Source organism: Triturus cristatus, chromosome 10 (genome assembly GCF_964204655.1).
Source record: "Triturus cristatus chromosome 10, aTriCri1.1, whole genome shotgun sequence".
Lineage (NCBI taxonomy): Eukaryota > Metazoa > Chordata > Amphibia > Caudata > Salamandridae > Triturus > Triturus cristatus.
In genome coordinates, this window is record NC_140593.1 from 356978676 (window position 1) to 356994006 (window position 15331).

Below are 15331 nucleotides of genomic sequence, written 5' to 3' on the forward strand. Positions count from 1 at the left end.
CTTCTACTTTTCGCTCCCTTCGTGGCCACGGAAGGGGCGCCCCCCCTGACAAGTTAGCTTCAGAGCCACAGACCTGCGCAGCAACAGTCCCAGCGCGGACGTGGGACCCGCTGAGCTGGGTCAGGGGCCAGCGGGCAGGTCAGTCCACCTCCACCCTGGCCTCCACTGCCCCCAAACCTTCCTAGTCTGGTTTTTCAAGCCCATCAAACGCCAGTGGGCGCCAGGATTCGCCATTACCTCACCCACTGGCGCACCATCACTACTGACAGGTGGGTTTTACAAATAGTCCGAAGGGTCTACTCCCTCCCCTTCGAGACTACCCCTCCAGCCATGCCATCCCAGTACCACCGCATGTCAGGGGATCACTTGGCACTTCTTCGACAGGAAGTCGCGGCCCTCTTGGCCAAAGGGGCCATAGAGCGCGTTCCTGCGCCAGAAGTAGGACGTGGTTGTTACTCCCACTACTTTCTGGTGCCCAAGAAGGACAAGGGCCTGCGTCCTATCTTGGACCTCCGGAACGTCAATCGCTTCCTCTGGAAGGAGAAGTTCAAGATGCTAACTTTGGCTCAGGTTTTGTCTGCTCTCGACCCTGGAGACTGGATGGTAGCGTTGGATCCCCAGGATGCATATTTCCATACTCTCATCCTGCCGGCCCACCGGCGCTAGCTAAGGTTTACGGTAGGCCACGAGCACTTTCAGTTTACTGTGCTCCCCTTTGGCCTTACCAGCGCCCCTTGGGTGTTCACGGAAGTGATGGCGGTGGTCGCAGCTCATCTGCGCAGATCAAGGGTTCCGGTCTTCCCCTATCTCGACAACTGGCTGTAGAAGGCGGGCTCGCCCCAGACAGTCGTCTCCCACCTCCAGACAAAGCCAACCTCCTGCATTTGCTGGGGTTCTCCATCAATGTGCCGAAGTCGCACCTGATTCCCTCTCAGACGCTCCTTTTCATCGGAGCGATTCTAGATACGATGCTAGATGCTGGGCCTCATGGCCTCATGCTGGTCGATCATGCCAGATGGCATATGCAGGCTCAGCAGTGGGACCTGAAGTTCCACTGGGCGCAGCATCAGAGGAACCTGTCGGAGTCCGTCCAGATCTCGGAGGGCACTGCACGACTATTGCAGTGGGGGCTCACAAACCGGCATTGGGTCGGTGGCAGATCCCTCTCCCTTCCCCAACCGGAGCACACAGTGGTGACGGATGCGTCCCTCCTAGGATGGGGTGTCCACATGGGAGAGGCGGAGATCAGATGCCTCGGGTCTCCGGCGGAGTCCCGGCTCCATATAATCCTTTTGGAGCTCCGTGCGATCCGACTTGCACTGAAGGCATTCCTTCCCTCTGTCAAGGGGAGAGTAGTGCAGATGTTCATAGACAACACCACCTCCATGTGGTACTGCAACAAACGGCGGGATGGGAACATGAGGGCATTTCCCTCGTGGTTCAACACCTGGCATGTTCACTGAACACCAGGGCTGATGAACTCAGCCGCAGATGCATCACGAATGGCGTCTTCACTCTGACGTGGCACATGGTCTTTTTCGGCAGTGGGAAGAGAACGCGCAATGACAGCAGTTCTGCGCGTTGGAATTTCCAAGGCGCACTCACTAGGCGACGCTTTTCGTCACAAGTGGAGTTGCGGTCTGTTGTACGCCTTTCCGCCTATACCACTTCTGCCCAGAGTGCTGAAGAAGATCAGGCGCGACTGGGCCCAAGTCATTCTTGTGGCCCCGGACTGGCCTCGAAGAGTTTGGTATCCCGAGCTACTCAGTATTAGCATCGATCCCCCGATCCGACTGCTTCTTCGGGAGGATCTTCTGTCGCAGCAGCAGGGGAGGGTCCTCCACCCGAACCTGTCCAGTTTTCACCTCCTTGCGTGGAGATTGAGCGGCGGCAGTTGATTCCTTTCGACTTGCCTCCTGATTGTTGTAACGTCATTCTTGCAGCCAGGCGTCCCTCCACTAAGTTGGTATACGCCTGCAGGAGGAACAAATTTGTGGCATGGGTGCACAGCAAAGGCTGTGGATCTCCTTTCTGCCCCTCTTTCAGAAGTCCTTTTGTTCCTTCTTTCTTTGGTACAGCAGGACTCTGCTCTGGGCACTATCAAGGGCTACCTTTCTGCTATTTCAGCCTTCCTCAGGTTCCCTGATCAGCCCTCTTTTCAAGTCCCCTGTTGTAAATAGATTCCTCAAAGGCATTACTCACCTTTTCTCTCCTATTCCTTTTTTGTTGCCACAGTGGGACTTGATCCTGGTTCTCACATATTTGATGTGCGCTCCCTTTGAGCCTCTTTACAACTGTCCTTTATGTCTATTATCCTTGAAGACAGCTTTCCTGGTTGCCATCACCTCCGCTAGGAGAGTGAGTGAGCTCTAGGCTTTTTCTTGTAAGCCTTCTTTTCCATCTGTCCATCCAGATAAGGTTGTGCTCAGAACCCGTCCATCTTTCTGCCAAAAGTTGTCACTGCTTTTCACATCGGGCAAACCATCACCTTGCCCACCTCTTTATGCCTTCCAGAGAGGAAGAGAGGCTCCACCGTCTGGACCCAAAATGTGTGCTCTCATTTTACTTGAACCGCACACAACAGTTCCGGGTGGATGACCAGTTCTTTGTTGGCTACATAGGCACCAAGAAAGGTCGGGCAGTACACAAGCGGACTATCTCCCGATGGGTCGTCTTGTGTATTAAAGCCTGTTATTCTCTGGCAAAGAAGGAGCATCCGTTGGGGCTGCGCGCCCATTCCACCAGGGCAACGGCTTCCACTACGGCGTTGGGACGTGGTGTCCCCTTATAGGCCATCTGTCAGGCAGCTACGTTGGCCTCGCTGCACACTTTTACTAAGCATTACTGCCTGGACAGCCAAGTCCGGAGAGGCGGCTTCATTGGCCGTTCAGTTCTCCGGGACTTTCTGGTGTGATCTTGGTTCGCAGACCCACCACCGGAGTTGGTATTGCTGGGGTATCTATTCTAAGGTAAGGAATCTATCACTACGTGTTTCTTTCAGATGAACAAGTTACTTTCCTTCGGTAACGACGTATCTGTAAAACATTTGTAGTGATAGATTCCTTACCGCCCCACCCATCCTCCCCCGTTCTGCGAACTGATTTCTAGGGTTAAGGTCATCGCTTTCGGGCCCTAGTTTCAAGGCACCATTGGTCAGTATCTTGCATGGCTCTGCGTTCCTGGCACTGAAAGCTGTGTACAGAACTGACGTCAGCGCTCGAGGGAGCCGTCTAAGTAGCTGCAGCGACGTCATCTCGGGGACCACGACGCCGATGATGGACGCGGGTCCGCACGACGCCACCTTCCGATGTGCTGGGGTACTGCTGACGAAAACTTTCTGGATCCAATCTGACGCTTGGGGGTAATTCTAAGGTAAGGAATCTATCACTACTAATGTTTCTTACAGATATATCATTACCGAAGGTAAGTAACTTGTTCTTTTGGGGTACATTGGAGCAAGAGCGATTAAAAGCTGGGCCCTCTCATGATACATAGTGCTCTGCATCAAAATCTTCTATGCAATGGCTAAAAAGCAACCTGCTGAAGAATCGTGTGCTCACTCCACCAGAGCTAAAGCTGCGACCTCTGTGTTAGCTTGCAAAGTACCTGTCCTGGATATGTCCGGCAGCAGCGTGGGCCTCCCTGCACATGTTTACAAAGCACTACTGCGTGAACAATTGGGTCTGGTGGAACTGGCATTTTGCCCGTTCAGCCCTTTGGGATTTTTTAATGTCCATCCATGTCACTATCCCATCTCCGGGGAGGGATTGCTAGGGTATCTATTCTGATGTAAGGAATCTGCTGATGGAAGTCTCTCTCAGATGAACAAGTTACTTACCTTCAGTCTGGCCAGAGTTAGGTACTGTCCCAGTTTAACGCACCAGTGGTCCGTGTTTTTCTTGGCTCTGCGTTTTATTGCGTGGTAAATCGTAAAAAGAAACTGATGTCAGCACGCTGGGGTTGGGCCTATATAGGCACCGTGTGCCTCACTTGCGGCGCAGACTAATCTTACGCTACGGGAAGCCAAGCGACATCACCTACCTGTGTACAGGGTCACTGCCCATGAAGAAGTTTCCGGATCCAGTCTGTGCCTGGGGAATATTCTAAGATAAGGAATCTGCGGCTAGGTAGTGTCTAGCAGATAAGGCGTTACCGAAGGTAAGTAACCTGTTCATTATGTAAACTTACAGCCCTTGCTTACACTTATTTTGGCTACTGTATTTTCTTTTCCAAACACTTGAGATGAAGGCTATGCACATAGACCAAAAATTACATGTTTAAATCTATGGTATGTGTCAAAACAACCAGACGGGTCAACACTTTTTCAGCAGTTGTATATCTCAATTACAGGAGCTTGCATTGCTGAGGAAGCAGGTTGAGTTTCTTGCTGAAGAGAATGGAAAGTTAGTTGGTCACCAGAACACAAATCAGAAGATTCAGTACCTTGTGAAAGTGAAGAAGGATAATGCTAGACTTAGCGAGGTATGTTCCGCAACTCACTAAATGTTAGTTCATTGATTGGTGCAATAAACTCTTTAAATGAAGTCATTTTGATAAAGAAATTTGTAAGTAGTATTTGTTACCCATCTTAACATCTGATCTAACTCTGCCCCATTCTGTTAAAGACTTAAACTTCACTCTTTTAATATGTATAAGATTATAATATTGAGGTAGATTCCCGTACAATTTGCATTCTAACTCACAAAAGAATTGGCTCCTCTATTTTTACTGTTCATATTGGGATTGGCTTGCGATAATTTGAGCCAGTGGTTGCAGGTGGGGCCCTCCAGTACTAATTTTTGGGAACTGGCACTTAATTCTCATCTTCAGACTTTTACCCAGAATAAGAGGGACAAAAGCACAAGAGGAGGAAGAGGAAGACTGAAAAAAGTGGCAAAGGGAGACTACAGTGATGAAAAACAACCTGCACGAGTGGAAAAACAGATAACGTTGTAGTGGAAGAAAGAAGCATGAAGTAGAATCAAGAATAGGCAACCTTGGTATTCTGCAGTCCTGGCATTGGTTAGCACTGGCTGCAGGCTTCTGAAAAAAACATTCGGCACCGGCACTTATTTTGCCATGAAAGGCACTTCACATCTAGACATATACCTTTTCCACCAGCTCTCCTGAATCACTGGTAGCCTGATAGTCCTTCTTTTGATGATTTTGCTTTATGTCCTAATGCCTTGGTTTTAGGTAGTAGGTGTAAAGGCTAAGGGTTGTTGTGCAATGTCTGAGATATCCCACAAAACGCATAGTAGAATCTGGTAGAGGCAGGTAATGAAACATTCTGCACAATTATAATGGCACCCTCTGAAATAACCATTCCTCCTTGCACTTCACATCTCTTCCTTCCTTCATCTCTAGCTTTTTATATAGTGCTTGCTTTTGAAATATTTTTCTGGTCACTTTGTAAAAATAAGTCGTTTAGGCATTATATATTTTTAATTGTACGGCAAAGACCAGGAGGATACAATGAATAAAAAACTATGATTTATCTAAAGTTAAATCTATATTTTTCTATATCCTGAATTATGTTCTATTTCTACAAAAATTTGTTTTCTATGAATGTTTTGTGTATTATAATTTAGAACAATCTGTTTTCGTCTAGAAGTAAACTATTCTCTTGTGATCAAGAATGAGATCTGTTTTTGAAAAAGTTGCTTGTTTGACAACTTGAATTGCTTCTGACCCTTGAAGCTCTTTTCCTTGCTCTTACGCACATCCGTTGAGTGAGTTGCCCCACAGTAAGTGGGAGATATTGGGGGACTGTAGGAGTTCTTAATGCAGCCCCTTTGCATGTAACAACTATGCAACTCCCCTTTCAAAGAAGTCACATTGTGAATCAGTAGTTCAGAAGGAATTGAGGTGCATATGCTTATGGGTATCAGTCACCTCTTTCCAAAGCAGCAAGAGATTGATGCGTCAAATGGATATGTTTTGTCTCATTGTGGGAAGGTTTTTCTGCTATACATCCAATGTTTATACAAAGGTTTATTAAGGACACATTTCCTGCTTGTAACTTGATCTGATCTATGTTGCAGTTGCTCTGCTTCAACAAAGGTTTAATTTATAGGTACACTTCATCTATGTAACTTACAATCAATGGATACATCTGCCTGTGGATTCCTCACGTCAACGAGGATGTCACAATGGAACTGCTACGCACGCGACTCCGCGTGATGTCATCGGAGCCATAAGAAGACCTTGTCGGCGTGCTGACGTTGGTTTCCTTTTTTCTGTGCCGTCGACGCGTAGCGGTTTTCCCGGTGCTCTCTGTTTCTGGGAGTTTTTGTTGCAGTTCGTTGTGACTTTGTAGCATTGAGTATGGCTACTCAGAGAAAATCTGGTTTCAAACCGTGCAGGCAATGTGGGGGCCAGATGTTTATCACTGACCCCCATGAAGACTGTTTATGGTGTCTCTCGTCGGACCACGACGTAAAGGAGTGTTCTTCGTGCAGGCACAGAAATCCCAAAGCGCTAATGGAGAGGGAGGCCAAATTATTCATGACCATGGTCAAGAAGCAAATATGGGGTCGAAGGTCGTCGAGGTCCCGTTCCAAGTCAGCAACTCCACATACTTCGAGGTAGTCGAAGAAGCACAAGAAAAAGTGAAGTCCGTGTCCCCAGTTCCCAGGCGTTATCGTAAAGACGAGATCTCTCAATCTCCTTCTCCCTAAGTGACTCCAGCCCCATCTCCGGCACCGAGAGGGGTGACCGAAGCCATCCACTCCACCTCTGGCTCCAGGGTCTTCAGGTGCTGCAACCGGAACCGAATGTGCTGCCTCCTCATGTGGCTTCAGAGCCTGCAGTGCCAGATCCAGTGTATCCTGCCTTCCCAACTCTGGTTTACGGGTCCTTCGCATTTTTTAATGCGATGTTTGGTTTGATCGCCAGAGCGGCAAACCCTACTGGTTTGCCTTTTGGACCCATGGGTCCGCTGGCATTTTCCCTGGGAGGTCTGCACCTCATTACCCTCAGGCACCTCTTATGCCATTGGCTCCAGGGAGTTAGCCTCTTCCAACATCGAGATTTTCGACTCCAGTACAATCCTTGGAAGTGCGAGTGCCACTGGGTGGATCTTCCATGGCGCCATCTGGTTCTGAACTGGCACCGACTCTACCTTGACTGGCATAGACTACTGTTCCGGTAGACCTCCCTTTGACGCCAATCCCGAAGTCACCAGTGCGGCACCTGGTGCCATCGATGCCTGTTTTGAGGATGAGGTCTCAGACAGAGGCACAGAGATTATTAGAAGAGGAATTATACCAGGAAGAGCATGGAGAAGCTGAGGAAGGGGAGATTGTGGATCCTGATCAGGATTTTGAATGTTTGCAGGAGGCTTTTGTCCTGGAAAACTCTCCTGAATGAGAGCTCTCTTCTCCAAAAGGCTTCCCAACGCAGGAGGTGACCACTTATCACGTCGTAATCAGGAAGGCAGGGGATCTGCTGGAGTTGCCTTTTCCCACAGCTAAATTAAGATCCAACATCTTGACAGAGGTGCTACATTCTCATTCCTCTATCTCAGAGCCTATACTTTCTTTTAACAAGGCTTTGACTGAGCCCATTCTTGATGTGTGGCAGAATCTAGGTCTGCTCCAGTGGTGTCTAGGACTGTGGCAAGGAGGTATAAGTTGGCTCCAGGGAATCGTGCTTTCCAGTCCACTCATCCTTCACCGGAAAGTTTGGTCGTCCAACCTTCGTGCTTCTCAAGGCAGTCTGCAGGTTCCTTCCCATCTACACTTGCAGATAGGGAGTCAGCACGCATGGAGCAATCTGCGAAAAATGAGTTCTCGTTGGGCAGTATGGCCCTCAAGTCAACAAATGCCACATGCCTTTTGGGTCGCTACATCTACGCCCTTATGAACTCTGCCAGGGAGGTGCTCCCAAAACTGCCCGAGGAAGTTCAAGGGCATTTCTCAGAGATACTAATGGATGCCCAAGCTGCGGCTCGCCAGGCCATACAGTCTGGTCTGGACACTGACGATTCGGTTGCCAGGGCGATGGGATCGTCAATGGCTACCAGGAGGCACACTTGGTTACGGTGTTCAGTGTTCTCTCCTAATGTCCAAGCCACCTTGTTAGATCTGCCATTCGATGGATCTCGCCTGCTTGGGGCCAAGGCGGACTCCGCGCTGCAGCGCTTTAAAGACAGTAGAGCCACTGCAAGGTCTTTAGGACTTCAGTCTCAGCCCAGCGGCTTTGGACAATAGCACAAGTTTTGTGGCTTTGGCAGGAACTTGTCCTTTCATGCCAGACAGCAGTCGTAGCAACAGCAAGCACAACAGCAAGTCTCCCACCTCCCCTTCTGCCCCTCCAACTGGTGTGGCAGGGAAACCGCTCTAGCTCCACATCCTAGAGCATGCTTGTACCGTGGGAGGACGGGTGTCCCATTTTCTACAGCATTGGAGATCTGTTACTACAGATCTCTTGGTGTCGAACATCGTAGAGAATGGGTATTCCCTACCCTTCCGGGAGTTCCATCCTCTTTTCTCTCCCCGCCAAGGGTTTGTGCTCGGAAGAGCACCACCTGCTTCTCCAGCAGGAGGTTTTGTCATTACTACAGAAAGTGCGATCGAGATGGGTCTGGAGCAGGAAAGGGGTCAAGGATGCTAATCCCTGTACTTCTTGATTCCCAAAAAGGACCGTTGCTTGAGGCTGATCCTAGACCTCAGGGTTTGGAATTTTTAGCCCAAGAAGGAGAAACTCTAGATGTTGACCCTGGCTCAGGTTCTTCTTACGCTGCAGAAGGAAGACAGGATGGTGTTGATAGATTTGCAGGATGCATATTTTCATATTCACATCCTGAAGTCGCTTCGGAAGTGTCTTCTTTTTACGGCAGGGTCTCAACTCTACCAGTTTGCGGTCCTTCCATTAGGCCTTACTTCTGCACCTCGAGTCTTCACAAAGGTGATGGCAGTGGTAGCAGCACATCTCTGAAGGTTGGCGGTTCCTGTTTTCCCTTATTTGGACGACTGGCTGCTCAAAGCGAAGTCGCCAGAGATGGTGCTGCCTCATTTGCAAGTAACAACACAACTGTTGTTCAACTTGGTGTTTTCGATAAATGCACCCAAATCTCACCTGGTGCCCTCTCAGCGGAACCTGTTCATAGGGGCAGTACTGCACACTCCTGTAACTTGTGCCTTCCAGCCTCTACAGAGGATTCAACATATCCAGGCTATGATTTCACTTTTTGAAAATGGAGCGGCTGTTCCAGTCCTTTCTGTCTTGCGCCTGCTCGGTCTGTTCACTTCCTGTATACTGTTGGCCAGTCATGCACGCTGGCATATGAGGTCCCTCCAGTGGTGCCTAGACAGACCGTGGTTTCAACACAACGGTGATCTCAGAGGTGGTCAGGATCTCCAGAGACACTGCAGCGGAGTTGTTATGGTGGAGTGTTCCAAGCAACCTGTCTCATGGGAAGCCGTTTCAACCTCAGTGATAACGGAAGCCTTCACTATAAGATAGGAAGCTCATCTGGGGGATCTGGTGGTCTAAGGCCTATGGTCTCTAGAGGAAAGATTGTTCCACATCAATCTTCTGGAATTGTGGGCTATACATTTGGCTCTCAAGGCCTTTCTTCCCTCCCTTCGCAGCCAGTCAGTTCAGGTTCTGATGGAGAACACTACTGCAATGTGGTACATCAACAAGCAGGGAGAAGTAGGGTCGTATCATCTTTGCAGCGAGACTCTAGTCCAGGGCTCAGGACCATTAGATTTGCATGATGGCAAAACTGGCCGGAGAACTGAATGTGCATGCGAACAGTCTCAGTCGGCAGTATTCGGCCGATCACGAGTGGTGTCTCCATCCAGAGGTGGTCCTTCACATCTTCAGGATGTGGGGGTTTCCTCAGATGGACCGGTTTGCCACTCACGAGAATGCGCACTGCCCGACGTTCTGTAGTCTCCAGTAGCTGACGTGAGGAGTGTTGGGAGATGTGTTTCAGTTGGATTGGGGCTCATCGCTTCCCAAACCCCTGATTTCTCAAGTTCTGAAGAAGATTCGCCAAGACCGGGCCCAAGTCATATTGATTGCCCCGATTGGCCGTAAAGGGTGTGGTAGACTCTCCTCCTTTAACCCGCTTTGCACCCTCCACTCTGTCTCCCTCTCAAGGCAGACCTCCTCTCAGAGTTGCTGGGGCAGGTTCTACACCCCTACCTCCAGAGCCTACACCTTTATGCCTGGAGATTGAACAGGGCAACCTGAGCTCTTTCTCTCTCCCACCGGATGGGTTATTTTATCGGCCAGGCGACACTCCACCAAATCTGTCTATTATGGTAGGTGGGCCATGTCTGTTAAATGATGTGGAGAGCGATCGATTGATACTTTGCTGTCTCAGTTGTCTGATATTCTGAGTTTAATGGTGTATGGTCGCAGGCAACGGCGGACACAATGACCGCACTATCCCAAAGTGTACCCTTAGTATTAACGTCCGTAATATCTATGGGGAAGGTGTGCGTTAGCCACTTCCAGCACCTGCCGTTGTTGGGTGCTAGCTGCAGAGCAGAGAAATACTGAATTCGGGTTTTTGGAGTGGCGCACTACCAATGTATACACAAAGTTGTTATTCACAATGAGTCGCAAAGTCTTTATAGTTAGTAAACCAATAATGTCTTTTATTGGAAAATGTTTGTCATTTTTAAGACGATTGTCAGCCAACGCGTTTCGTTCATAGATGAACTTCTTCAGGGCTGAAAATTACAATATAAGGTACATAAATATATATACGACAACAAAAACATACATGTACAAATTACAAAAATTCTGGTGACATAGAGGTGAGTATGTAGGCAGGAATAGTGAAGGAAGAGGCAAGGGGATCAGTGTTTTTAGGTCGGGAACAAGCGTCAGGTAGACAGTGCGGGAAAAAGGTCAGAGCAAGTAGCAGAAGTATAGAAGGAAATGTGCATCTGGAAAAGAAATGAGAAAGGGGAATGTGGTGGAGACCGGCAAAGACAGACTGTGATCAAAAAGCGTTCTCCCTTTGTTGTTTGTCCTTTCATCTGTGTGATATGTCCTAAAAAAATTGTGTATCACAGCTAGTTAGATCTATGCATTGTGTATATGTAGTGTGTGAATGCGCGTGGGGACCATTTCAAGCCAGATTAATCTAAGTGGTGGTACGTGGTATAATGCGAAAAAGTACAGGCATGTCCCTAGTTGTGTGTGCACAAGGTCTAATAGTTAAAGGTTGCATGTCCCCTGTTCTAGAATTGAGTACAATGGGGAAAAAGTACAGGCATGTCCCCAGTTGTGTATGCACAGGGTCTAATAGTTAATGGTTGCATGTCCCCTGTTCTAGAATTGAGTACAATGGGTAGAGTTACATACCATGTGCGAGTGTTATCTTGTGTGCACTGTAGCGTGTTGCTTGCCAGTCCGGGCCTCCTTGATAAGGGCTCGTAGTCTGATGGAGGAAAAGCAATAAAATGAGTGACCCCAAATAGGACGTTATATTCAACAGTAATGGAAAAAAGGGCTGCCCAAAAAGAATGGTGAAATAAGTTAGTCATATGTAATCCCGAGAATAATGGGATGGGGGCTATGTGAAGAAAAAGGGCCCGGAGTGAAGCGGGCGTAAAAAAGTGGTTGGGTGAATATACCGCAGAGATCGAAGGGGCAAGAAATGGCGCCCCGGGTTTCTCTCTTTCCCTAGCTCATCAGTGTTGCGCAGTAGCTACTGTTAAGGACTGCTTGCCTGCCTTGTCGGCTTTTCTCGGTTTACCTGATCAACCCTTGTTGTTTAATGAATCTCACAACTATGGGAGATATAAAGGTCTCACAAATAGGTTTTCTCCCACCCCTTTTCTCATGCCTCAGTGGGATTTAAATTTGGTTCTCACTTTCTTGATGGGTTCACTCTTTGAACCATTACATAGTTTCCCTTAAGGTTCCTAACGTCTAAAACGATATTTTTGGTTGCAGTCACTTCCGCTAGAAGGGTGAGTGAGTTGCAAACTTTTAGCTCCAAGCCCCATTTTACATCTTTTCATGCAGATAGATGGTTCTAAGGACCAGAGCTGCTTTCCTGCCTAAGGTGGTCACTCCTTTTTACCTAGGGCAGTCCATCACCTTACCGGCTTTCTATCCTCCCCCCTTCTATGGAGGAGGAGAGACTTCATCGCCTGGACCCCAAGAGGGTGGCCAGCTTCTACCTGGGTAGAACCAAGGATTTCAGGTTGGATGACCAACTCTTCATCGGATATGTGGGCAAGATGAAGGGCAAGGCAGTCCACAAGAGAACGCTGTCCAGGTGGATCATCCTCTGTTTCAAGATCTGCTACGCCATGGCCAAGAAGGAGCCTCCTGAAGGTATTCAAGCTCATTCTACCAGGGCTAAGTCGTCGTCTTCGGCTTTAGCTAGAGGTGTCCCTGTGGTAGACTTCTGCAAGGTGGCAACTTGGGCCTGCATCCACACTGTTGTATTGCTTAGATTCGGAGGTGAGGAGGGATGGCCATTTTGCACTTTCTGTGCTGCAGGATTTGTTGGTATAGGCAGGCACCATCCACCAAGAGTGGGACTGCTTGGGGATTCAATTCAAAAGGTGAGGAATCCACAGGCAGATGTATCCATCAGAAGAACAAGTTACTCAACCATCGGAAACACTTTTTCTGGTGGATACAGTAGCTGCCTGTAGATTCCTCACTAACCCTCCAGCCTCCCCGTTACATGACTGCTTATACCGAAAAATAATCAATGTATAGCTTTTGAGATTTTTTTAGAATCATGCGATGTTTGGCACTAGGAAATGTCTATGGTGAGAAATTTCCAGTTTTGGCTGTGTTTGAATACTGTGTATACTTTTTTGTTGATTCGCCTTGAAGGCTTGGAAAAAATAGGTGGAACTGACGTCAGCATTCCGAGGTCTTATGTCTCCGGAGACATGATGTGGAGTTGTTCCATTGTAAACATCCTCGCCGATGTGAGAGAGCTGAGGAGAAAGGTTTCTGTGGAATGCTGCACATGAGGGCTATTCAAAAGGTGAGGAATCCACAGGCAGAAACTGTATCCACGAGAACAAACTTTACCAAAGGTAAGTAATTTTTTCTTCTGACGGATACTTCTATACAAAGATTTTTCACCTTCGAATATCTCCCCGGCACTGGAGTGTATTTGGAGTTTATTTCCACGCCTTCAAACGCAGATCCGGTACTCCATTCCTGAATTTGGTTTTCCCGCAAACGTTTGTACAATGTGCTAGGGAACAATGTCATCACCAAAAACAACCAGATTCAAACTGTGCTACAACTACAGGAAGCAGATCTCATTTATGGACCTGCAGCAGGTGTACCTTTGAGTGGTCTCAGGACACAACTCTAACTTATGTGACAGGTACGCCTTCCTGCACTCTATGTCAATTTGAGATCAGGAGGTGAAGTTGTTATGGCAAAATGCAAGAAGTAGTTGCTGCCTTTGCTTAGATCCCGTTCGAGGTTGCTGTCCTCTTCACAGGACTCTTTCTGCGACTACTCTACTTAGCGCTTAGTCCCTCTGGTAAGTTGAAGTTCAAGTCTAAATGCCCGCATAAAAGGACTCAACCCCATTCCGCCACTCTGACTCCAAAGAGAAGGCGCAGAATCGTAGGGGTTTCTAGGCTAGTTTCTACTGGTGTAACCCTCTGCGGCATTGTCTGCCGTTTTATACCCATTACTGAGCCCGTACAGACTCCAGTACACACTTCCACCCTAGACCTTAGATCAACACTGGTTTCTGCAGCAACTTTTTTTATGCATCCTGAATCCAACCCTGTGCCTCTACAACATCAAAGCTATCAGCAGAGGCTCTGTCCCCTTTTTGGCTCAGTTTCTGGCCCTCTTCCAGAGCAGAATACACTCCAGGATGATGATGATGAGAGGGGAGGATGGCTTGCTCCCACCCTTCCACTGATGATGCCCAATACCTTAATTTACAAACCGCCAGCATGCTTGACAACTCCCCTGAGATGGGGGCTTCCTTGCCACATGGGCTCCTAACGGAAGAAAGTACCTTGTTCTCTGTGGTACTTCGGGGGGAGCTGTAGTACAAGGATTGCAGCTGTCCTCCATTGAGACTAACACAAATAGTTTGTTTGAGAATCAAAAAACATTGACGCCTTTGGCAAATTGATATTTTTCTCTGTCTGCTTAGCACTATGATCAGTAAATGCAATCTATCTCTTGGGCTGATATACACGACCTTTGGGACATGACCAGTGAGATTTTTGCTACAGTACTGGAGGACCTTGGGGCTCTCTGTTTAAACGGTACACAAAGGGCAGTACGCAGCAAATTGTTAGTCACGATACCTTGGATTTTCTTGGCATGGCAGTCTGTATCAATTCTGCCCTTCATAGTCATGCCTAGATTACTTGTTTTTCCTGCGGTATAAAAGCTTCGCTAATGAACATGCCCTTTTGATGCCCTTGTCTTTAGAGATAAAGTGGACTCTGCCTCAGAACATTTTAAAGACAGCACAGCTACAGCGATTGTCTTGGGGCTGTTAAACCCTGAAAATCAATTTCTGATGGATGTTTCTACCCGCAGATTCCTCCCCTTGTGAATAATCACCCTCAGACCAAATCCGTAAAATTTCAGAGCTGTTCTCCTGTGCCCCACTAGGTGGCGTTGTGTGACTTTGCGCCTACATCGTTCCGCTCAGGAAGTTAAGTGAATTTCCATATAAACACCACCCATGCGTGCCAACGTCTCTTCCTTTCTTTGCGCGGCTTCAGACTGATCTTTATCTTCTCCCTGGGCTTTAAATATATTTTTTTGACAAATTCCTCCAGTGTGCAAAGGAAATGCTACCCCTAAAACCACAAGATTTAAACCGTGCAGAGACTGTCGCAAATAGAGGTTTGCGACGGACCCTCATAAAGCCTGTTTGTGGTCTCTGTGGTTAGATGACTCGAAGGGCAGCTGCAAGTGCGCCCAGATGAACCTGAAGGCCATACTGGACTGCAAGGCAAAACGATTTCCAACTACGAGACTCCTCCATGCCACCCATGATCAGTCTAAGTTTAAGGAAGATGCCATTCGCAGCAGATCATCACAGCCAAAATCTTCTAGTATGCAAAGAAAAAATCCAAGTGGAAAGCAGCTCTTTCCCACTACTCTCAATCTCCAGAGAGGGTGCAATGGCGTCAGTGTTCCTCTCTGTCCCGTTTTCCATCGGAGCGGTTTCAGTTTGGTACAGACGTATCCGGAGTACCCATGTGTGTTGGCCGCGGTGCAGCAAATAGAAGTCTCCAGGAACACTAATCTGCATATATTTGGCACCTTACCGGCTTCCTCTGGCATACCTGTGGTCCTCAAGGATCCACAGGTCTGAGGTCCAGTATTTGGTTCAGCA

General features: G+C 48.1%; 1 protein-coding gene across 1 annotated transcript in view; it reads left to right on the top strand.

Moving 5' to 3' along the window:
* Window positions 1-15331, top strand: part of LOC146789438 (kinesin-like protein KIF15-A) — a 645535-nt gene that overhangs the window by 296358 nt on the left and 333846 nt on the right. The window contains exon 13 of the mRNA XM_085631097.1: window positions 4351-4482. Coding sequence (XP_085487223.1) covers window positions 4351-4482 — 132 coding nt within the window. The remainder of the gene's footprint in view (window positions 1-4350; window positions 4483-15331) is intronic.